The 25,643-nt window shown below is 41.8% G+C and overlaps 2 protein-coding genes across 15 annotated transcripts in view; one reads left to right on the top strand and one right to left on the bottom strand.

The window, feature by feature from the left end:
* Positions 1–25,615, top strand: part of Rbp (RIM-binding protein) — a 28,725-nt gene extending 3,110 nt beyond the window's left edge. Inside the window, exons 1-19 of one of the 14 annotated variants that reach the window (XM_017246462.3) lie at positions 1,993–2,006; positions 3,257–3,422; positions 3,483–3,581; positions 3,643–3,873; positions 5,328–5,451; positions 5,512–5,981; positions 7,639–8,194; positions 8,255–8,366; positions 9,661–9,839; positions 9,922–10,122; positions 10,401–10,591; positions 11,048–11,729; positions 11,795–12,042; positions 13,114–13,194; positions 14,363–14,938; positions 15,507–15,848; positions 16,241–16,535; positions 19,416–19,483; positions 22,194–25,615. In XM_017246462.3, the coding sequence (XP_017101951.2) occupies positions 3,279–3,422; positions 3,483–3,581; positions 3,643–3,873; positions 5,328–5,451; positions 5,512–5,981; positions 7,639–8,194; positions 8,255–8,366; positions 9,661–9,839; positions 9,922–10,122; positions 10,401–10,591; positions 11,048–11,729; positions 11,795–12,042; positions 13,114–13,194; positions 14,363–14,938; positions 15,507–15,848; positions 16,241–16,535; positions 19,416–19,483; positions 22,194–22,919 (5,325 nt within the window). In that variant the 5' untranslated portion in view covers positions 1,993–2,006; positions 3,257–3,278 and the 3' untranslated portion in view covers positions 22,920–25,615. Of the gene's footprint in view, positions 1–1,992; positions 2,007–3,256; positions 3,423–3,482; positions 3,582–3,642; positions 3,874–5,327; positions 5,452–5,511; positions 5,982–7,638; positions 8,195–8,254; positions 8,367–9,660; positions 9,840–9,921; positions 10,123–10,400; positions 10,592–11,047; positions 11,730–11,794; positions 12,043–13,113; positions 13,195–14,362; positions 14,939–15,506; positions 15,849–16,240; positions 16,536–19,415; positions 19,484–22,193 lie in introns of those variants that run through there. The other 13 variants (XM_017246460.3, XM_017246458.3, XM_017246457.3 and 10 more) reach the window with 13 other exon arrangements.
* Positions 3,950–5,182, bottom strand: h-cup (heineken-cup). Its single transcript, XM_017246469.3, has one exon. The coding sequence runs from the start codon at positions 5,060–5,062 to the stop codon at positions 4,262–4,264; it is 801 nt and encodes a 266-aa protein (XP_017101958.2). The 5' UTR covers positions 5,063–5,182; the 3' UTR covers positions 3,950–4,261.
* Positions 25,616–25,643: the final 28 nt, after the last annotated feature.

Below are 25,643 nucleotides of genomic sequence, written 5' to 3'. Positions count from 1 at the left end.
CTTAGTCCTCACACTTAATTGCTGCAATTAAAAGCATTTAATTGTTTCTCACTTTGCTTGAGGGTGCAAGTATTTCATTAATTAAACAGCACTTTCAAGAACTCTTTCGTTTTTAAAGAACTGGATACGAAAATAGGAAGAAATGTTAATTGGGCTGCTTTTACAAACTTTTTCTTGAAAAAAAGAATGTAAAAAATTGTTATTTTTTAAACAAAACTTTCCTAGTCTTGCTGAAAATCAATCTCGAAGTAAATCAAGTTGACACTCAAAATAGAAGGAAAAAGTTGAATGGTGGAAAAAGTTGTGAAATTAGTTTGTCGTAGTTGGGAGTCCAATAAAAAAGTTGTCATAGCTTCATGCCATTTTAGAGTTCAAAGTTCGGCTTTAATTACCACTTTTTACATATTCAACTTGTAGCCTGGCAGATGATTTGTGTGTAAAATTACGCATACGCCGCGTTGTGCGGAAATAGAGATATTGAGCTGATGGCCCGTTTTTCCGGCCCGACCCCAGCCGCTGCTAGGGGAATGAATGAGAATTTTCCATTTAATTTACTCCAATGGCCGCAACGACTTTGGCCAGAATGTGGGTTAATAGAGTGTAAAGCAGCACCAGGCCGCAACCCAGTTTCTGGCAGTTCGGTGGGCCCGTTGATTCGCCTCCCTGAGAGGTTGCCTGGTGAGCAGCCCCCGGCTCCGGCTAATCTGCACTTTAAGAACTCATTAAAATTTCAAGCCGTCTCACAACAGCCATAGAAACTGGTGTCTGTCTCTGTCTACCCATTTGTCTCTTGTCTTTAGAAGTAAATCATATATTAAAAAAAATCATGCGAAAGTTTCTTATTAACTATGTGATAGGTCTGCCTTGAGCTTAGTCATTTAATTAATTAATGACTGGTATGATTTTTTACGGTGTTTGGGAGGCTGGCAAACACTTCGCCTGTGACGTAGGCTCCTTCCGCCGAATGCGTGTGTGGGCGGGTGGATAAATGGTGCCAAGCACTGCTCAAGCCCCCGAAAGTGTGCGACAAACGGTGGGGAGCTTAAAATAGTCACCGACAGGCACAGACAGACACTAGCTAAGGCTGGGGCTCGGGCGGGAGAGGGTTTAGAAAGGACATAGGACATAGGAAGTTAAAAGTGGCTGATGTTGGAGCTGTTTTCTTTAAAGGCAAACAAGGAAATGACAGCGGCCGGATAGCAATCTAAAGCTATGGCCGAACAAAGAGCACGCCGAATATAAAAAAGTGCTCAGCAAACAAAAAACTACAGAGAAAAAAAATAATATGTTTATAAAAGATATTATAATGAAATGTTAAATAAAATTTTGTTTATAATCTTTGATTTAAAGTAAATATAATAAATATTAAAATATCATAACTAAACCCCATTAAATATTTTTATATTGGTTGTAATCTTCCTTTTTAAAGACCCTCTTTGACGAAAATGTTAATTAATTTTTGGGGCATACTTTGGTGTGTGTATGATTATGATAATGACAAAGGTCTTTCGCCCACATCTACTTCAATTGCGAAATGCTTGCAATGCGCTTCATCATAATTAAAAAATCCTGCGGCCTACATGGAGGACTCACATTTGTACGCACACGCACACCCACACACTCCGCAAACAGAACTCGTTTTATGTTGCCATTTACAGCGACCCATTACAGAGGAAGTGCTGTTATCAAACAACTTCCTTTGCACATGCGCCATTTTGGGGGTTCGCTCTCTCTCTCTCCGAGGGGATATTTTCTCTTGATGGTCAGACAGCCGACATTTTCGCATCCCTGTTTCCCACGTAATGAGAGCTGGAGAAGTAGAGCGATTAACAGCAGAGCGCAGTAACAGTAACAGATGTATTTCGTAGTAGTAGTGTTGTGGCTGCAGTTGTAACACACACATAGACACGTCTACCCTGCATAACAGCAACTAGTGGCCGTGCTTTCGTATTTCCCGTTTCTCTTTCACATTTACATTTAAGTTGAGCTGCACTGCGGTCGCGCCAGTGAGTACTTGTAATTATTTTATTATTTGCAACGCTAAAGTGTAATAGGCCAAGAAATAGTGCTACTCACTAACGAGCGATTTAATTAGTTAATGACCGTGATTGCGCGCTCCTTCGCATCAGCCATACATAGTACACACTCATACAAACGCGAACGAGAGGTGGGTGCATTTTATTTCTTTCCTGTCAAAGACTGCAATGCAAGTGAAGGGCGTACTGAAAATATCAAAGGCTTCCGGCTGGCTCCAGCTAAACGCTGTCATGCAAACGCCCACCAGAGGGCGGGGCCAGACCAGCACAGAAGCAAAGCAGCCGAGCAACATCATCATCAACATCGGCAATGGATAAACGCTGTCATAGCCTTTAAATGTCAGGCAGCATCGCCCAGGCACATCGGACCACATAAACACTGGCATTGACAGGCCACAGCCGAGGGAGTCCTGGGGGGTGGCAGGATGGGTGGGTGGCGGGGTGGCTCGCTCCAGCTTCCGATGGCTGCGAGCTTTGATGTATTAATAACAATTTATCGATGCAGCGCAGCTCCGGTAAATTGAATTCAATTTTGTATATCCTGCATTTAATGATTGGATTAAGATCAACGTAAGGGAGGCAGAGTGCACGCCATTTCCAGTTCTCGGTTTGCACTTCCTTGAATCACTGAATCGAGTTTACCAATTTCTGGCTTTCCGCCGTCTAGACATCCTGGCGTCGTCTATTGTCTCAATGAGAGTAGTAGTTAGGGAAGGCCATGACTAATGCAGGATACTCAGTCGTAACGGTGGCGTATGAGTAATTTAACTGCAATGCAAATCTGAAAATCTTGCCCAAATAACTAGGCATCACCGGCAGCTATCACAGGACCATATCATCGGACATTGGGGTCTTGTAGGCTGCTGTGCGTGGACAATAAATTTGGGCCGGCAGGCAATTAACCTAAAGTTCAAAGTTCGAACTGTCGCACTGACCCCTCACGGACACGTGCGTGCTGCCCAGAGCTGGCAGGCAGCTGACCTATTTCCATACCCCAGCCCACACACTTACACCCCAAGATATACACGATCCGGGCAAATAAATAAATAAGAAACCAATGCCATGGACAATAAAAATTATAACTATTTTCGTATCAGAGGCCGGGCCAAGTCAAGTGCCAGTTGAACGGCCCAGCGCCAGTTCCAGTGATTTATATTTTTGACATTCTATTATATACTTATAATACTGACCAAGTTTTTGCCTCTTTTTTTGGTTTGCAGTCGTCATAGGGGCAGCCACAGCATGCCGTACGAGTCGATGCACCATCATCAGTCGGCGGCCGCTGCCGTGGCCGCTGGCGTCGCCCCCAACGGAATGCTGGACTCCCTCAGCCTGCAGCTGCGCGATGCAGAGATGCGGCGCACGGAAATCGAACGGGCGCATCAGGTGATTTTTGGAATTCCAACTAGTAGTTATAGTATTTTATAACTTATTAAATCCTTATAGGAAACCCTGGCACAAATACGCAATTTGAGCGGAAGCGCACGTCCCGATGCCGAGGCGGTTGAAAATCTGCAATCGAGGGCCCGGGAACTTGAAAAGAAGGCAAGTTTAAATGAATTTTTAAGAAAGGATATTCCTAAATTATCCTTTAATTCAATACCAGGTCGCTTTGGAAAATGTGCGCTGCGAGGAGCTGCAAATCGAACTGACTGCAGCTCTGAAGGCCAAGGCAGCGCGCTCGACGGTCTCCGGAATGGGAATGGGAAGTGGGGCGTCCGGAGCCGGCGCAACTATTCCGACGTCAGCCAGCAGTTCCACCGTCACTTGGGCACCGACAATCAGTCACCAGGACCAAGGCTCCGAGATTGATATCATAATGGCAAAGATTGAGCAGGTAAGTTAATAGAATTTAAGTATCGTAACCTCTTCCAGGAAAACTATAGCTATATTATTCAAGAGCCAAACATTAATAACATTTTATATAGACATTTATGAAAGTGACAAGGTATTCTTTTCTCAAAATACAGAAATGTGACAAGCAGTTCATGTTTAGTAGGTGATACTAATCAAACATGTATATATCCATAAACGGTTTAAAAAATCGACAAAAGTTATACTTCGGGATGGAAATTTACTTTAGGATGCGGCATCTAACAGCTTAACAATATCCATCTCGAACTATAACCTCCTCGAATCGAAACCCCACCCAAAGTCCAGTTGTATCAACGCAAACGGAAAATCTTAAATGTTAAAGTAGCGCAACTGGTATGGATCCGTCCTTCCTACTCCGGTTGCTTGGCGGGATCGTCGGCGAGAGCCTCGTCGATGAATTGGCGGATATCCAACTGGCTGACCAGTGAGTTGCCGGTAGGAGATGCATCGCCGTCGGTGATGCCCTTCGAGAGGCAGGAGATAAAGCTCTCCAGGCTGCTCAAGCTGGAGGCCCGCCTTAAGGTGGCCGGGTCTGCGGCGTCGCTGGCCTCGAACTGGGTGCTGCTCTCGGTGGATTTGGGGTATCTCTGTTTAAGCATCGGGTCGGCAGTGCTGATCTGCAGCTGGCGACGCATCTCCTCGTTCTCATCGGCGAGCTGCCGAATGATACGTTGGTTCCCATCGCTATCGAGGTCCTCCAAGTCGGCGGTCAGCTTCATCACCTCCAACATGTGCTCGATGCGTGCGTTCTGGTCATCGACAATCTTCCGCATGCCGTTCATGTAGCGCTCCTTCACCGCAAACGATTCATCGAAAATGCCATCACTATTCTCGCGATGCTTGGACATTATAATATTGATGCCCTGCTGGTACTCGTCGACAGTAGCCTTTAGCTCCGAGTTCTCGCGCAACATCATCATTTGCTCATCCTCCTTGTTGTTCTCAGCCAGGTGCTTTAGCACCAGTTCCTCGCGGTACTTGCAACAATTCATCAAGTCCTGGTTGACACTCTCTCCCAGGGCGATCAGAGAATCGGTCGTGGCCTCCATGTTAGCCAATCCACTGGCTATCTCTTGGCTATTTTTTAAAAGTACACCAATGAGTCCGGCACTAATAGGCGATCTGGCTTCCTCGTTCTGGCGACCTTCCATCGATCTGGCTGTTGGGACCGCTAACGTTGAATTTTGAATTTTTTCGATGGAAATTCAATTTCTTGGACTCTTCCAAGCCAGGTTTGGAAGTTAAGAGAAAGTTGAGGGAGAGAATAGTCAGTAGAGCGAAGTCTACTACGTTTATGAACATATTTAAAAGGGGAACACCTTATAAATTAATAATTATTAATCTACAAAAACTAAATAGTTAATACTTTGTTCTTAAGAGATATATTTTGTTATTTTCTTGACCAAACTCTTCTAGGATAATCGCGTCCTGGCCGAACTGGAGCAGCCTCGCACATCGGCCAGCGCCAGCATGTCAGCATTGCCGCCCAGTTCCATGTTGAGCACGGTAAATAGCGAATTTAGAACCATATCAAAGAGTGGTAAGTACTGGCCCTACTTCCTTCGAGGATAATGACCTAAGAAATAATATTTCGTTCCAGAACTCGAAGAAGAACTGAACCGTTATAAAAGGGCCGTACTAGGCGGCGCCTCGGGCGGCGGCGGGGGGATGTCCGCGATGTCCTCCGGCTACTCGAGCCTGCCGCATTCGCTGGCCTCCACGCTGCCCAACGGCGGCGCCAGCACCAGCCTGAGCGGCACCAGCGTTGGCTCGCAGAGCGTGGCTGCCGCTGCTGCTGCCGCTGCCGCCGCCTCTGCCGGATCGGGGGGCGGAGGCATGGTCGGTGGCGGTGTTGGAGTCGGAGGCCTCACATCCATATCGGCCCTGGTGCCCAATCCAATCAGCGGCATATCCTCGAGCCTGAGCAGCCACGGCATTCAGTCGATGCAGTACGGGGCCGGGCAGACGTCCGTGGAGAAGCTGTTGAGCGGAACTAGTGGAATCTCTGGCATTCCACCTCTGCCGGTAAATATTCACACGATGAAGGCTATGCCAACGGCATTAAGTCAGGTAAACCAACTATTTTCAATCACAATGAACTAACAACAACAGCAACCACAGCCAAATAGTCGCTGCAATATTCAAATGTTTGATATTCAGTTTAATCGCGAGCCGCGATCGATTTGCTTTGACGCTTGCCACATCTAGACTATGCGTTTTTAATGCAACCTGAATACTTTTATAGACAATATATACATATATATTTACATATGTATCAATATGCGATCCGTTTTTGTACCCATATAGCGATCATCTATAAGTATCAGCTTTATCGTTCGTTCGTTCGTTCGTATCGTTCCGTTGATCGCCTGTTGCAGCTGAGAGCTAAGGACGATTGTGTCTTTGTGCAAAGATCACGCATTGCGTTTTGTTGTAGTCTCATTACTGATGAAAATAAGCATTCACATACAGTGCCATCCACTCGAACAACATCACATAGCCACACACTTGTACAACACCCAGTCTCACACAAAAGTCACACACACATACCCATTTCAGATTAGAGTATGAGTATTTTCGAATATTTCTTTGATTTTGCAATGCCTGCTTTTATTAAAAGTGTTTTCATTCCATCGCATTCGCTGGCATGCCGGATATATCATCTATTGTATCACTAGTTTTGTATTTTTGTAATGTTTTAATCCTGTAAATATATAATGAGCCCTATTCGAGTATGAAATATTTTCAGAAATTGAATAAATATTTTTGAACTTTTGAAAAATGTTTCTTAAACCCACCATCAACATACGATTTTAAAATCAAAGAAATCCTCTGAATAATAGTCTATAAATATAATTTTTTTGGAGTTATACTATTTTATGTATTTCTTATATAACATTTCAAAGTTCATAATATTTTTTAAAGCATATACACATGCGTACTCATGCATTTGCGGCATATACAGACATACAAACATGGATTTTATGTACCAACTTACATATATCATATGATTTTTTAAGCAGTTACTTGTTGATTGACGTTTTTGATGGTGATGATTGGATGCTAGCCACATAATTAACATAGATAACTCCGCTTGGAAACGGCTTCAGATCATTGCAGTTCGAATAGCCACTCATGACCAGCCGAAAATCACAACCAACATGTTCAGTTGTTCATGGTTCATGCATAGATGCCCATTTATGATGTTCTCCTAGATGCGTTTGCCTCTCACAGTCGAATAAACGTGTTTCCTGTGATCTCTCTTTCCGTTTCATATGCTTTCTCTGTCTTCCCTTTTATCTCTCTCTCTCTAATTTCTCTAATCTACATAATTAATGATGAATTCTGTGACCGTTCTCTTCTCCCCTCTGCCTGCGGCTCGGCTACGATTGCCGCGAATACAAAAATCTATAAAAAATAATAATGTCAATCAAAACTGATTTCTCGATCTATATGTATGTCTGCATCTGTATCTGTCACTCTGTATCTGTGTGTGTGTGCGTGATCCTATATTTGTGTAACTACACCTGTACAAAAACCACAACAAAAAACACACAACCTCGCCATGTAAATTCCAAAAACAAAAACCAAACCAAAACCGAAATCGCAAACAAAATTCCAAATTTTGCAAAACACGAAAAACCACACACGGCAATCGAACTGAAAACTCAATTTGAAATTCGAATCGAATTTGAATCTGAATATGAATATGAATCGAACCGAGAAGCGCGGAACAATACAACTGTACAATTTGCAGAGCACAACCATGCCCCTCCTGTCACTCAACTCGCATAACCTGCCGCCCGCCGGCTCGAGCAGCTACTCGGCCCTGGGCCTGAGCGGCGTACCCGCTGGCGTTGGCGGCACCTTGCTGACGCACCCCTCCATGGCCAATCTCGGCCTGCTGGACACCGGCACCCTTCTGGGAGCCGCCGGGCTGGCCGGCCTGGGCGCTGGACCCGGTGCCGGTGGCATTACGGGCGCCACTTCGCTCTACGGCCTCAGTGGTGGAGCAGCCGGTGCTATCGGCTCCTCCTATGGGCCACCCTTCCTGGATGTCGCCTCGAGCGCTTCGTATCCTTTCACCGCGGCCGCTCTGCGTCAGGCTTCCAAAATGAAGATGCTGGACGAGATCGACATCCCGCTGACGCGTTACAACCGCAGCTCGCCCTGCTCCCCCATCCCGCCCAGCAACTGGGGCTTGGACGAGTTCACCGACGGTCTCAGTGTCTCCATGATGCACAATCGCGGCGGCCTGGCATTGGGTGCCCTCGATCTGGACAGTGAGTATACGTCACACGACTGCCGTGGTTAATATTAATGTTTCATAAATCACTTTTCAGCCCGCAACCATGGCCTGAATGGAGCCAGTGAGCCTCAGGTGGATATGCTGGATATTCCCGGCAAAGGCCGCTGCTGTGTGTTCATTGCCCGCTTCCCCTACGATCCACCAGAGTAAGTTCCAAAGCTTATAAGATTCTTCTAATACACTTCATAGGGCGACCCACAGGGCGGGTACTTGATTTCCCTAAGAGTATGCTATGAAAAGTTTTATTTTAGAAAGGAACTTATGATAATAGTAATTGTTGTTTTATTTAATGAAGATATTTTAGCTTTAGAAAGCATATTACATTATATTCTACATTCATCTTATCATGATATTAAAAACCAATTTTCATACTCTAATAATTCCTTGTTGATGATTGCCTTTAAAAAATATTTAACCTTTTTTTAAGGAAGTATAGCACACACAATGTTAAATTAAAACAAGAAAGGAAAGCTAACTTCGGGCGGAGCCGAAGTTTATATACCCTTGCAGTTAAAACCGGATATATATCGCAAACATCGGATATAGTTGGCCGATCCTTATGGGAATAGGAATATATAATCCAATTTATTACAATACAAAATCTAAAAAAAGTCCCAAACTTCTATCTTCAAAAATACGAAAGTTGATATTTCTACCAAATACCATTTCCGATCGTTCAGTTATATGGCAGCTATGGGATATAGTCGGCCGATCCTAATGAAATTTGATAGGTTGGATCAATTGACCAAAAATAGAATCTGTATTAAATTCCAGCTTTCTATCTTCAAAAACACGAAAGTTGGGTCATTTCCGATCGTTCAGTTATATGGCAGCTACAGGATATAGTCGGCCGATCCTTATGAAATTTGGCATGACGTAATGTTTTGCCAAAAATAGCTCTCATGTCAAATTTGAACTCTCTAACTCTAAAAACACCAAAGTTATACCATTTCCGATCAATCAGTTATATGGCAGCTATAGGATATAGTCGGCCGATCCGGGCCGTTCCGACTTATATACTGCGTGCAAAGGAAAGAAGGGTGTGTGCAAAGTTTCAAGACGATAGCTTTAAAACTGAGAGACTAGTTCGCGTAGAAACAGACAGACGGACAGACAGACGGACAGACAGACGGACAGACAGACGGACAGACAGACGGACAGACGGACAGACGGACAGACGGACATGCTTATATCAACTCAGGAGGTGATCCTGATCAAGAATATATATACTTTATAGGGTCGGAGATGTCTCCTTCACTGCGTTGCACACTTTTGGACAAAATTATAATACCCTCTGCAAGGGTATAAAAAATAATAGTATTTTCTGAATTTCAAAGTGTTTTCATTACTTTTCCACATAGCTGTGAAGGAATATCCGATAATTTTTGAAAACACTTCCAATACATCCATTAATAATCTCTGTTCTACAATATATTCCAGAGCTTCTAATAAATCCTCTCTGTTTCCTTATAGGGAGGCAGAGGGCGAGCTATCCCTGTGCGCCGGAGACTACTTGTTGGTGTGGACTAGCGGGGAGCCCCAGGGCGGATACCTGGATGCGGAGCTGCTGGATGGACGACGGGGCCTGGTGCCCGCCTCCTTTGTACAGCGTTTAGTAGGTAAGTGGATCAATTTGGCTTCGAGTCTATAAGAATTCCTGTCAATGCTTATCGCTTTTGAACCTCTACCGCTATTTGCTAGGCGATGACCTCCTGGAGTTCCACCAGGCAGTGCTGTCGACGCTGCGAGACGCCGAGGACGGGTCGATGCAGTGCGACACCACTTCGCTGCCCTCTTTGCCGCCGCACAACCCATTGCTCACACACACCCACGAGGACCTGGCACGTTTGAGTGAGACGCACACCGATCTGGAGCACGACCAGGACGACATTAGCGATAATGGTAACTATACGTCCTCACCTCGGGCCCTTGTTTGGCTCTTTCATATTATAATCTTTTGGTTTTTGTGGCGATCCTCGAATGCGTCGCCGTGCATGGCATGAATGTGAGCATAATCCTTCAGACCCCTTACTCTGTTAGCCCGTAATAAAAACAAGCTTAGCACAAGCTACCATCTAAGCGTTGCTAGCCGCCATGATTTAGATTTAGACGCCATAGACGCTTCTGCAGCAGTGGTTTAAACCGCCGGCTAATGTCACACTTCTTGCTCCTCCCCGCAGTTCCAGCACCCAAGCACTTGACGCTGGAACGGCAGCTGAACAAGAGCGTGCTCATTGGCTGGTCACCGCCGGAGCCAGTGGGCTACAACCTCATCGACAGCTACCACGTCTACGTGGATGGCGTGCTCAAGGTCACCGTGAAGGCCAACGAACGCACACGCGCGCTTATCGAGGGCGTAGACTCCACGCGGGTGAGCTGCCCTTCTTAGAAAACTAAGCCAAAATTATTTAAAATCAAGAATAAGCCAATGATATAATATGGAGTACAAAAAAGAATCTAGGGAGAAACCTTCAGTCTGTTCGAAATTCGAGTGTAAATAAATCATCTCTAAATCAAATGGTTTCATCTCATTTATAGATGATTTATTTTAAGTTGAATCAAATATAAAGCATACCCTTGGAGTTTAAAATAAAGTATAAAATCATAAACCTTTTTCTCAAATATTTTATAATTTTTATAAGATTAGATTTAATAAAGTACCCTTATTCCCTTATCTTAGTAAAGAATGCATAGTCCCAAAATAATCGTTCATTATATTCATGAAAATCTCAAACTTCAATAAAATTCGGCTATTATTCTTGATTTTATTTAATTTTTTTAAGGCTTTCTTAAAAATATTTATTAACTTTGAATTATTATTATACAGCCGCACCGCATCAGCGTGCGGAGCGTGACCCAGAACAGGCAGACATCCAGGGACGCCGCCTGCACGATGATCATCGGGCGGGACACCTCGCATTTGGGCCCCTCGGCGGTGCGCGCCTCGCACATAACGTGTTCCTCGGCGGTCATCTCGTGGCTGCCGGCCAACTCCAACCACCAGCATGTGGTGTGTGTGAACAATGTGGAGGTGCGCACCGTCAAGCCGGGCATGTACAGGCACACGATCACGGGCTTGGCGCCGAGCACCCAGTACCGGGTGACCGTCCGCGCTAAGCACCTGCGGGCCGTTGGCCAACATGCGGGCAACGTGGCCCAGACGCCGGGCAGGCCCGGCCAAGAGGAGGCACCCGGAGCATACGCAGACTTCCGTACCCTCACCAAGGGTCTGCCCGATCCGCCGCAGGAGATCCAGCTCGAGGCCGGCCCGCAGGATGGTACCATTCTGGTGACATGGCAGCCGGTTAACAGGCCCACCTCGACGGGGCCTGTAACCGGCTATGCTGTGTACGCCGATGGTAAGAAGGTCACCGACATCAACTCGCCCACCGGCGACCATGCCCTCATCGACATTGGCAAGCTGGGCGTCTTCAATCCCCGTGCCGTCACTATTCGCACCAAGTCCCGCGACTCCCAGTCGGCGGACAGTGCGCCCATCTTGATACCAAGTAAGTATTTCGGATTTTTAGATGTGAGGCAAGAGCTGCATCTTAAGAGATTCTTGCATTTATAGACACTGTGCGCAATGCCGTGGCCCGCCGGGGACCAAACCAGATGGGCATGGGCCCACAGCTGCCGCAGGGGCCGCACCAAATAGGCGTGCAACAGCAGATGGGCGTGATTCCCGGCCAGCCCGGACAGCTGACAGCGGGTCAGCAGGGGCAGCACATGATGGGCCAGCAAATGGACCACGGGCAGTACGATCCGAATCAGATGCAACAGCAGGGCATGCAGCCGCAGCCAGGACAGCCGGGTCATCAGGTGAGTGAACGGCGTAGGTGCGGCGCCTCGGAGTCCGCCTCGCGTACACTGTAAATAACGTTTTGTTTTGTGAACTCGTTTGGTTTTATTATTTCGATGCAATTGGTTGATAACTCTTCAAAATTCTATTATAATCTAAATCGAAACCTTGAAACACACATCGAAGAATGTACATAATTTAAACTCGTCTTGAGCTCCAACATACTATACCAATCCGAATGCCACTCCACTATCCACACACCCCAAGGAATTCCCTCAAAATCAAAAAAAATCTGCCTGTGAAAGCCGCGCACCATCAAAAGATTGAATCAGAATCCCCCTCAATATATGTGACCCATTTGCATCAATCCTTTTCTTTACTCTCACCTCTATCTCTCTCTTTCTCCCTATATTGCTCTGTCTCTTTTTGAGAGTCATTGTTACCTTTCTTTTTTCCATATTCTTTTTCGGTCTATGCTTACAATCCTTTCTTAATGACTGCCTTTGATTTCAAATACTTTCCAACTACTATTTTCGGTCGATTTTGGTTGCAAATGAACCTATTATATACATACACTGAGCGAAATTGTTGAGACAACCGCACAAAATTCCCCACAAACGATAATCTCACATAATAATGATCTGCGAATCAGTTGAGTCTTCGGTTTCCGTGATAAGTTCCAAAGCAATTATGACCTTTCCCACCCAAAATAACTTGTATGTATGTAATTTATTTTAATTTTGATTTAAATTTATGTTTTCATTTGAAGAGAGTATGCCAGAGTATGCCGAATTATGATTTATTTGGGTTTTTGATTCGTTCAAGTATAGTTCACAAATAGCATGTCTTAAAGTGCAGCAGCTAATTGCAATTACGAAATATTATTAAATATTAAATCAAATACATAACTAAGATTTTGAACTTTGTTGAGTTGTTGAGATTTAAAAATAGAGTTTTTTAACTAATTATTGAGCCGAAATGCCAACAATTGTCTTAAGGATAACGCAATGCAACGAACAATTTTAAACAAAACAGTACATATTCATTTTCATTGTATGAAACCAAAAACCGATACCGATAACGACAAACAGCCCGACGGAGGCTCCGGCTTGTTAGGTGGCCTGCTCGGTGGCCTCTTCTCGAAACCCACACAGAATCAAGTGAACCAGAATGTAAGTTTTACCCACAACATCTTTCACACACTCAGACACACTATGAACTCACCATAAGCCCACAATACACACACACACTCTTTTATCCACACTAGCCATAAGTATCTGTAATACTTGCTTCCAAGTATCTAGAAATATATTACGTGTTCGATGCATATCTTATAGCTAGAACTTGCGCTTAGCTCGAAAACTGGATAAACTTATATTCCGAAGCTAAACTAACTATATGATAGCTATTTATTTTGCCTCAGTTTTTAGAGATTTTTGGTTAAATGATATTGTTGGTTTTAGTTGATAAGTATCTAAGTTGTGCCTCTAGGGAAAAAGCTATAATATCATTTTGGGTTCGTCTGTAAGTATCGTATTCCAGTCTTAGAGATCTAGACTAATATCGATTCCTGAGGGTTACAAATGCATGAATTAATCCTCCATTAGAACTCATGATGGTTGGATATATGCAGAATCCCCTTCCGACTGAAAAACATCTCTTTGAATTCATCTGTAAACTATAAAACTCTGTAGTCCTCAATCGATCTCTAGTTATCCCGACTATACATATGTAAATATGTATCTATTTCAAAGTTGGTCCTAGATGAACATGTATATTTTAAACACCCACATATACCACTCATAGATACTGCCACAGATACCCAGACCACCCACAAAGATACTCTATGAAACTCGAAACCAAATCCGTATCTGTATCCGTGCTTTCTTACTTCCGATAACATCCTAACCTTTTCATCTATACTTACTCGTATAGCTTCGTACTCGACTATCAGCTATAGATATTTGACTTTTTCATTCGTATTCATATTTAGATCGTAATTCGTCATAAATACATATATATATATATATACAAACACATAAACATTTATACAATTAAACGCCACTAACACCTGTACACACTCAGCTTCCGTACTTCCCTAGTTGTCTAAAGAGAATCGCTAAATGTAACCGCTAATGCAGATGCCTCCACTTTGCTTAACGATTGAACCTCTCTAAAGACAATGTGAATGAAAAACAGAGTACAGATTAAGAATTGCAAAACACCCCAAAAAAACAGAACCCAAAAACTAAAGCTAACTAAATTTTCAAATTCATTCAAATTGATTCAAATTCATGCGCGCTACGAATCTGCTACGAAACAACCTCGAATCCCATCCAGGGCTACCAGCCAGGGGCACCAGGCACCCAAAGGGGCATGGTTCCGATCCCGGGCCGGCCGCAGGGACCACAACAGCAGCAGCAGCCGCCCTACGGACCCCAGGGTCCCATGGGCGGGCCCCGCTTTCGAGGACCAGTTCCGGGCCAGATGAACATGCAGGGTCAGCAGATGCAGGGCCAGATGCAAGGCCAGATGCCGGGACAGATGCCGGGTCAGATGCAAGGGCAAATGCAAGGACAGCTGCCGGGACAGATGCCTGGTCAAATGCAGGGCCACGTGCAGGGCCAGATGCCAGGCCAAATGCCTGGCCAAATGCCTGGCCAGATGATGGGTCCACGCGGTCCGCTCAACCAGCAGCAGCAACAGCAGCAGCAGATGCAGCAGGGTCAGATGATGCCCGGCCAGCAGCCCGGTCAGCAGCCAGGCCAGCAGCCCGGACAGCAACAACAAATGCCGGGCGCCCAGAAGAAGCCACGCTACTTCGTTGCCATGTTCGACTACGATCCCTCCACTATGAGTCCCAATCCCGATGGCTGCGACGAAGAGCTGCCATTCCAAGAGGGTGACACGATCAAGGTAAGACCACTGACATTGATCACTTTGATCCTTTGATCCCACACAGAACCACCAGACACTTTCCAGCAGCCAGAAGCCAGCAGAGGCGACGGTTCCATCTTTCTAACTCTCCAGCACTTCTCCGATGGGCAATGGTAATCCGTAACCGAAACCGAATCCGTATCCGTATCTGATGCTACAAATTGGTTGCAATTGGATGCGATCGATGGCGACTGATTGATGTCAGAAATTGGCTGCGCTTGCTTGTTGCGCTAATTGAATGAATCAGTGCATGTTTTTCCTTCGCCCCTTTGCCCCAGAATCGTTGAGATACCTCCCAATTGCCCCCTCGACCCATTGACCCCGACTCACCACCACTATCTAACCATACAGTACTCAATATCCACCAAGTAGAAGTTGTTCTCTCTTCTAATAGTTCCATAAATACTCGTTAAGTTAGCGTTATGCACTCAATACACTTACAAATACAAATAACCACCTCTATAAGTACGGGTTTAAGCCTATTACTAACATCTGGATTTTGAACGCCTTCCCGTCCCCTCCTATCTCTCCGCTCCGATCGATTTAGGTCTTTGGTGATAAGGACGCCGATGGCTTCTACTGGGGAGAGCTGCGTGGCCGCCGAGGATACGTACCGCACAACATGGTATCCGAGGTGGAGGACACCGCCGCACCCATGACGGCCGGCGGCCAAATAGCCGGACCCATGGGACAAGGTGTGGGCCAGGGAGTAGGCGTGGGTGTGGGCGGCACCGCCCAGGTGATGCCCGGCCAGGGGGCTCCGCAGCAGAGCATGCGGAATGTGAGCCGCGACCGCTGGGGCGACATTTATGCGAATATGCCCGTCAAGCGGATGATCGCCCTCTACGATTACGATCCCCAGGAGTTGAGTCCGAATGTGGATGCCGAGGTAATCCTTTATATCTTATTATATGGGAAGCATAATGATATCAATCGTAGTTTTATTTGGATTATTACTTTCCTTTAGAGCCTACATGGCGGATGAATAATTTTGAATAATTGTAAAAATGTTATTGGTCCAATTTGTTTAATAATTAGAGGCTTAAAAGAATGATTCATTAAATTGGCAAAGAAAGATTAAATTAAACCTAACAACAGGGCGTGTGAGTAATTTTTAATCACTCATCCAGAATATTCCTCATCCGCCATGTATGCATGAAATATTACTATGACAACAATATTCGTACGAAGATTAGACTTATGAAGAGGTCTTTAAATGTATATATTAATTTTATTCAATTTATATCATTAACTAAAATTGTTATTTCTCTTAACTTACAGCAAGTGGAATTGTGTTTCAAGACGGGCGAAATCATACTCGTTTACGGTGATATGGATGAAGACGGTTTCTATATGGGCGAACTGGACGGTGTGCGGGGACTGGTGCCGTCTAACTTCCTGGCGGATGCGCCCGATCAGTACAACAACCAGATGGGTCCAGGCGGAGTCGGGGCAGGCAGAGGCGGGCTGAGCCAGAGGGGTAGGGGCCAGGGTCCCGGAGCGAGGGGCCCGCCGCCGCCGCCGAGAGACAACATGATGCCCGGCATGGGCGGGCAACGCGGCCAACCGGGCAAAAGTAAGTAGGCTTTGTGAAGATCGAGGTGACCAGTTGAATTTCGCATATTTTTTTTTGATTTCGTTTTACTTTCGTGTGTCTCTATTTTTATTGCGCTTGAGTTGAATACGAATTAACCAGTGATCGAACGATTATGAAAACTAATTATGCGAATTTAAATCACGGGCTTAACCAGAGTTGAGTTTTTCACGTTTTTGGGTTCCTTTTCGGTTGATTCGTTTTCAAAATCTGAAAGCCAATACTACCAAAAATAATACAAAACTACAATACTCTTTAATATCGAAACCACTTTTTAAGATGAATAACTATGCAGGTTCTTTCAGACTACATAAACAGTTCCACAAGCGGGATAATATATATATTATAAATAAATATATATATACCTATACTATAGCAATCCATTTTAGTTGAAATTTCCCAAATCTTATTTTTAGTTTCGGTTTTGTTTTATTTGAAAACCCGATGAAACCCAACGATATATTACAAATCAGCGAACACAGAGAATATTTCACTCTTTCTCTCTATCTGTCTTAACTCTCTATCGCCAAAATTTCCAAATGAAACAAAAACAGTTACAAGTTGAATACAAAATTCTAATTTTGAACGCCGCTAATTTGATTTCCATTTCGATTCCGAGCGAACTTTTGTACAACTCTTTTCTCCCATTTTCTTCAAATATATTTAATGCGATTTTGTTGATGTACAAATAAAGTTATTTCCAGCACCAATCAGTTCAATATTTCCAACTTTATGCCTATATAAATATTACCTTTTCCTTATTTTCGTACCATTTTTTTTCGTTTGGATTCAAATGATATAATTCTAATCCAATAAAAATATACAATAGATAGTTGTTGTTCTTGTTGTTGTACACACACAATATAAAGTATTTCTTAATCATTCATTGAAGACTTCATTGAACCATTTTTCATATTGAGAATAAAGTCAAAATCGAAAATTAAATTGCATAAAATAACAATCAGAAGAACATCATTCAGGCTCATTAAATCATCTTCTTAAATCACTCCTTTTTTTCATTTTTATCTTTGTACATAAGCCTTCACCTAGCTTTCTTTCAATTGTCTGTACAAATCTTATATTTTTTTTTCAAATCTTTACTCGTATCCTGTCTACAATTCTCTTCCTGTCTTGCGTGCCTCTTTATAGCCGTGTATAAATCTAGATGGTCTCTTGCATGTTACTTAAAATAATTTACAAAAAAAAAATATTATTTTCATTTGTTTTATTTTATTTTGGCTTAATTTTTAGTAAAGCAATTGTTTGCATTAAGAATACAAATTACTTGCACCTGATTGCCGAATGAATTGATTGCCTAGTTGATCACCTCTGAGCCAAGTCTGTGAATGTGCATTAACCCAAAGACGAAGAAGTAGTAAAGTCACTCCAAATGCCTGTAAATACTGACGAAGGTTCCGTGCAATCGACGAAAGATTATATACTCTTGGAGACAAGGTCCTAGGGAACTGCAAAGTGAGATTACTTCCGAGCTTTAAGTCCTTTCAACTATCCCTGGATACCGGAGATCCACAATCCGGTTCGAGCCCCCTTGTATCCGTATCCGTATCCCTGATAACGTTATACGAGTACGAGTATCTGCTTTTCGAATTAAAAACTAAAATATTTCTTTTAGCGTTGTTTCCTCTTGTTGATTTTGAATTTTTGTTCGTTTTTCGTTAACTTCTTTCCTTCTGGTTTTCTGAATGTTGGTCTTGTTTGTTTGCCAATTAGCTTCTTCGACATATATTTGATATTTGTTCATTTTTGTTCAAGATATAACAACAAAAACAACAACAGCATCAGTAAGGGCTCCAAGCACCAAATCCAAATTATGAAATATAAAATATGAATTTGCAAATAAAATACGAGCAGTATCTCTCTTGTATTTAATGTACATTTTTATTGTAAAATACTAAACTTAAACTTGAATTTTCAATCACTTATTTCCTATATATAACTTATGTCATATAATGCCTTAATAATATGTAATAAGCTGATAAAGTGCCCGTCCAAATGCTATATATTTTACCCAAAAATAATTGTACAATGCATACGAATGCTTATGCAATTGCCACTAAGAACAAAACTCTGAATATGCAATTCAGAAACGCCCAGAGCTCCTCAATCTTTGGAGTTCAGTAGGGTATTCGTGTTCGTAACCCAAGTGAAAAAAGGTAATATTGAATAAACACACTTTTGATAATGATTACGTCTGGACCAGTAACAACAATCAAATCGTATGCAATCTATTAACTTAACTCTCTTTCTGTCTTCAACCCTCAACTAATCTTATCCGATCTGATATCCTTTGGCGCCTTTTCCTCTTGATTTTGGTTATGACTTTGCGCAATAAAATTAAAAAAAAAAAACAAAACATACTTTCGAAAAGCCCGTATTATACTTACATATATTTGGAAGTGATTTTTTGAGTCCTGAGTCTAGTTTTGAATGTTTCAGTTAACCCTTTTACTTTGAGTTGTCCATTGATTTGTTCGTGAACTGAGGTGAATTATATAGATAAATAAAGTCATTTGATCGCCCGAATTAAACGCGCAGATGAGTTAATCAATATGTATCCAATCTTGCCAATCAATCAGTCACAGATTTCAAATAGGCAGCTTCAGCAGACATAACCCGAGTATATATATAGAAATATAAACTCTCTGCAAATTGTACGCGTCTAAATTCCATTTCGATTTCGATTGGTTTGGTTTTTTAAATTTTTGAATACTTTCAGTTCCGTTTGAGTTAACGATTAAGATTACGATTTTTGGTTAGACTACTACAACTTCTTTCAAATAATTTTTTGTAATGGTCTGCTGTGGTAAATGTGAAGTCTTTATGTTATATTCGTTGCTATAGATGCTCGCCCTGCTTCCCCTACACTGTTAGACAACACGGGCCATCCTGCCCCCGATCACCAAACGCAGGTAAATACTCTTTCTCTTTTGTTTCACTTTTTGTTTTGATATAACGAACGTATGAAAAGAAAGAAAAATATAAAAGATATACCTACAATATTTTCCTTTGTTTGTTTGTGAAAAAATAAATGCTAAAGCTAATTAAACGCAAAAAGAGTTAAGAATACACCCAATGTAACCACAACAACTGTTCACCTAATACCCGATTCTACTGCTACAATATTATTATTATTCAACAACAGTTACAACTTCTACAAGCTATGTCCTCTACCTTAAACTATACCTGAACCTATACCCTTCTACCTATTCACTTGCTATCTCTGTCGATCATTAATTTTTGGTTCCGATTCTCGGCCTGGCCAAAAGCCAATCAGTAGATTCCCCAGATACAGCTATCCCGACACTCAGACAGAGGAGACACACGCCATATCTTTCCTGCGACCTACTGCTATCGCTTTCGTTTATTCGATTTATTCGATTGTCCACTGTTCCGTCTCTTATTCTTTCACTCTCTCTGTGTCTATATCTCCTTAACATTCTATATCTCACTCTGTCTATATGTATTATGTACGTATATCCAACAAAGCTCTCAGATCAAATCCAATTCAAACGCTTACAGTACAGTACTTGAACATACCGATTTACGATAAATACCGATTAACCGATTACCGATCAACCGATTTATATATAAATATAGTACATATGTATAGCTAGCAACATGTAGTTAAACATTATAAATACCAATACATTGCAACCAGACTGAAGAGGCTCGTCCGTGTAAAGTAACTAACCCCAAGTATCATATCCTGCAAATGCCGCACTTCATGTTGGTGTAAAATACTCAAGAATCAGCTAATCAAGATAACCTATATATATGTGTATAGTCTGTACATAAACTATAGCCAAGGAACATGAGTCAAACATCAGCAACAATTTCCACAGCAACATTCATTTACATCGATTTTTATTTGTTTGTCATTCACTTATTTTCATCAACTTTAGATATTTATTTTCTTTACTGTATAGTTTCCGAATATTTCTTTGAATACTTCCTCAGCTTACAGACTTTTGAGAATTAAATAATGCCAAGAGGTTTCCTAACTATTTGCTTATTTCCCATTTGCTCTGAAGGTGCTTTAAGATACTTCCCTTTGAGACTGCTTTTCTCAAATTCCAGCATCATAACTTTTAAGCTTATGAAGTAAAGAAAATGGGAAGGTAGCTAGGTGTTATCGCTTCTAAATTAGCTTGGAGAGCAAACAAAAAACAAGTTTCGCAAATTGAGATAAATTAGGCAAACCAAAATGTGTACAAATTGTTTTTTTCACACAGTATCCGAAACTCTTTATCTACGAACTGCTAAATACCAGATACCATATATGCCAGATACAAAATACACACTTAAGTAAACTTATTACTGATAAGATGTGATACATACCTATAAATATATATAAATATTTATCTATATATAAATAAATTTTTATTTTCTTACTGGTATACGCTAATAATTATATTAATTGCTACTACTACTATATGAAATATTGGATGTAATGTGTACAAATTTCTATGTGATTCACTGTATGTGTAATTCTTTGACATTTTTTTCAGTTTTCGGTTTAATCAATTGTATTTTCATTTGACCCCCTCACTCTTAAGTTTTTATTTGTTTAATAAATCTGTAATTGCTTTTCATTACTATCAACTCGATCCTTCCATTATGATTTCTTCAGTAAGTTTGCATCTAGCTTTCGGTTTCTACAACAAAGAAAGTAACACTTAACCCCAATGAAAGCAAAAAAGATTGTCGGGACCAGATTTATTTTGTTTGTTTTTTTCATAAACTCGAACTCATCCAAGGTTGACAAGATACCCCCCTATTATAATTATTTTTGTTTTCAATGATTGCCTAGACACGTTCACAACACACGCCCGCCGACCAGTAAGTGGGTTGCATTTCACGCCTCATCCAGGTAGTGTAAATATTAGAGCCTTAGATATAGAACGTCCGATCCGAGAACGCATATCCTGGAGACACCCGAACCATGTCGAGAGATCTGTTGTGGGAATGCGTATTTTTGAAAAGTTTTTGATACATTTGCTTTTTGCCATGCAAACTCTTTAGTTGACCTTTGGCCTTAGGCCGGTTAAATTCGTTTTGAGTTGAACACTTTTAAGAAACGTTGCTAGTTCTACATACTTTTTCATTTTCCTCCCAATCAACGGATGTATTGAGTTACATCCCATCACGTAATGCTACTGTTACTCGTTTCAATTGAGGCCAGAAATCAAGCCTTCCAAGGGCCTCTGGGTCCTGGGAGCTCCTTCATTTCGTCGCCCTGTTAAGCACAATCTTTCATCTGCAAAGATTCAATTCGGTTTTTGACTAGCCATTTTTTAGTAATCAATAATAGTTTTCATTACTAACACCACAAATAAATAACCAATTTCATCTCGAGCAACTCAACGCCTACTGCTCGAGGACGAGTTCAACTAACACCCAACTAGTTCGTTACGAAAACGCTAAACTTACTAACCCCCCGGCCTTTTGAGAGAATAACAATCCATGAAAATATTAAGAAACCCCCATAATATACGTACAATATATATATATATTTAAAGAATTAGTTTGCCATTCGTTTATGCGACCCAAGCCTGACTGGAATCATGCCACTAACCTTTCTGTTTTGGTCCACTCTCTCTGGATGATGCCACCTTGCAGGGGATGATCGGTCGCGTTGGTAATGTCGGCATGCAGCAGCAACAGCAGCAGATGCAGCAGCAACACCAACAGCAGCAGCCGTACGGTCAGCAACAGACACAAATGGGACAGCAGCAGCAGCAACAACAGCAAATGGGACAACCTGGAATGATGGGTCAGCCGATGGGTCAACAGATGGGTCAGCAGCCCATGGGCCAGATGGGACAGATGGGCCAGATGGGACAAATGGGCCAGATGGGTCAGATGGGGCAGATGGGTCAGCCGATGGGCCAAATGGGGCAGCAGCAGCAACAACCGCCGGTGACGACGCAGGCGCAAACGGGTGGACTGTTCTCGGGAGCGACTAGCCTGCTCTCTGGTGCTACCTCGGCTGCCACCGGTGGTCTATTTGGGTCGAAGCAACCGCCCAAAACGGATCCAATGCAACCACCCGGGGGTGTGCAGCCAGCGCAGCAACAAGCGAACGCCTTCGGTGCCCAACAGCCCGGAATGCAGCCCGGGATGCAGCCGGGAATGCAACAACCGGGAATGCAACAGCCGGGAATGCAACAACCCGGCATGCAACAGCAACAACAAGTGCCACCGCAAGCCCAGGCTCCGCCGCAGGGTCCGGGCGCCGGCCTGCTAGGCGGGTTAAAGGGTATCGCGGCAGCGGCGCCCGGCGGCGATGTCCTGTCGAAAGGGAAAGACCTATTCGGAAAATTCGGGTTTGGCTTTGGCAAATAACCCCGGTCATTCCATAGGGTCCTGTTATATTATTCGTAGATTAGACTTATTATTACTATTATGATTATGATTATTGCTATTGATTACGATTACTAAGCTAATATAAAACAAAAACAAAAACCGAAAAAAAACAGAAAAATAAAACAAAACCCATACAGACGGAGGCGCAAAACCAATGCTATGTGTAAACCAATCCATAGTCCCCTGTGGGCTGATGTGAACCCTGTTGTCGATATGATACGGAACGATATGATATAGCAAAATGAAACTGCAACTAATAGAACTAATGATAATATTTTTTATTAATTAAATTGATAGAAATATTATGAGTGACCGGCAACAGCTGTAGCATTGGCCCGGCAGCTGGGACAGAGAAAGCCACAAAACCAAATGAATTGTTGTAAAATTATTTAAAAAATTGCCAGTTTAGGTAACTGATAAAGTAACTTGATAAAAATTCAACCCACTAACGGATAAAGCTCTATAATACAAGCCAGGTTACCGACAACAAACTCTTCGCCTACAGACACATTCAGATACAGAACACATAGAGATGCAAAACACACAGATATAACATACGCAGATGCAGATATACAGATACGATACATATACATGGTGGGAGGAGGGATAAGAAGATATATATTATATACATACATTATATTTACAATTATTTGTTAACGCACATTGTTAAATTTGCTACTGTTGCTGACCAGTTTATAAATATAAAACCAAAGGAAAAGAATAAAGATAAAGCAAACACATAAGGTAAACTAAACCAAATATAAACATACATATATTATATGTATATATTTAAAATATATTGAAAACTAAATTGAGATACACTAAACAAATTACATTTATAAATCAAAAACAAAACATAAAAACAAGTGAAACGTTGAGCAATGACGCAGAACAAATACACATACATTGAAGTAAATAAAAATAAATCGATATGATACATATTTACATATATACGCATATACTAAATACGATTTCGCATTCAAGCCAACCTCCAATCGGGCGCAATCCTCTACTTCCAAGGTCCAGTTTAAGAAGATACATATGTACTTTCCATTTTCCAGTGATATACTACCAGTGCGAGATAGAGAGTTATACCAGAGCCGAAGCAGCCCCAACAGCAGACGTGATCCTTCGACTTCTATTCTATTCTATTGCATTCTATTCAGTACCTTTCGAATACCCAAATTCTTTCAGTGTTTGATGTCCATAGAAGCATAATTGCGATTAATATATCAGTGTAACGTAAACAAAACCAAAGACCAAGAGAGATCTACTCCTACACACAAATATGAGATATCCGAAAAGTCATACACAAGTATATAAACTACTAAAGAGCCTAAAAAATAAAACAAAAACCCATTAGCGTTAGACGCAGAAGACATGTTCACTAAATTCGGCATGGAGAAACTTTCCATACAAATATTGTATTTTCTTTATCGTAATCGAGCCGCCCCTTGCTACATCTTCCTATTGCTAAACTACTTTACTTCAACTTATCCAACTTATCCAACATACTCGGACACTTTCGACCGTTATTTTACTTGCTACCGATAGTTGCGTTCCTCTGGGAGAACTTTTGCTTTATCCTGTTCGAAAGAGTTACGAAAAAGATAGTCAACTGTTTCCTAATGTTTAAAAAATTGCTTTGACTCAGCTCCCATTAAACGAAAAACAAAAAGAATATTTAATAAAATTTATAAAAAAAAAAACCAAAAACAAACACTCTAACACAGCATACATCGCGTACCTCTTGCTTTACGAAAATACAAACATTCAAGAAATGAAAAGTATAAAGATAAAAGATAATTAAAATATACCAATGACGAAATTGATGAAACAAATATATTTAACATGGCATATAGAGTTGCATATGTATATGTGCTTGAATGGCAAATAATTGTGAGCAAATGATTACTTTAAACGGATGCATAAACACACAGATACACTGACTCACATAGATACACTCACACACTCACATACACAGTCAACTGCGCAGGTTGACACTGTAAATTGTAAACTGGCAAATAGTAGTTGGCAGACACTTACCTAGATATCGAAAATAGTTGAGTTGATAGCTAAGAATGTTACAAAAAAAGAAGAAAAGATGAGAAATGAAACAAGCGTTAACTTTTCCCACGTAAATGATTTAAATCTTACAACAATCAAGTCACTGTATTATTTAGCCACACCAGAGACAGACAATTACAATCTACAAGCCTATCTTCGGCATCCACCGAAGCTGTAATGCCCCTGCAACTAGAACTGAGATAGTATCATCTGGCATCTGGCCTGCAAGGGTATACCGGAAACACACTAACACAGATTCAGAACACAGATAAAGATAACCCTTGAGTACACTATATAATCATTTACTAGACACCTATACAAGTACATGTACAACAAAATCAGTTTATTTCAAACCGAAACAGATTCCGAATCCGATACCGATGCGAACAATATAATATGAAATTAATGTCAAAAAACCTATAAAAAGTAAAACACTCACAGACAAAGAGAGATAATAGCGGAAAATACTATGCAATATGAGATGGATAAACAAATGGAAACCAACTAAATTGTTATACTGTATTATTATACTTTTTCTATAAATTATAATTTCCTTATTGAATGAGAAAAAGCGAAAAAAATAATAATTAAACAACAATTTCAAAGAATGCAATGGCCTTTCAATTAACGCGACAA

The sequence above is a fragment of the Drosophila bipectinata genome, chromosome 3R, assembly GCF_030179905.1.
Source record: "Drosophila bipectinata strain 14024-0381.07 chromosome 3R, DbipHiC1v2, whole genome shotgun sequence".
Taxonomy (NCBI): Eukaryota; Metazoa; Arthropoda; class Insecta; order Diptera; family Drosophilidae; genus Drosophila; species Drosophila bipectinata.
Note: the sequence above shows the minus strand (reverse complement) of the source record. Positions and strands in the feature narration are given on the sequence as shown.

Excerpts from the sequence above, each read along its gene's own strand:
- h-cup (XM_017246469.3), bottom strand. The coding sequence starts at position 5,062 with ATGGAAGGTCGCCAGAACGAGGAAGCCAGATCGCCTATTAGTGCCGGA.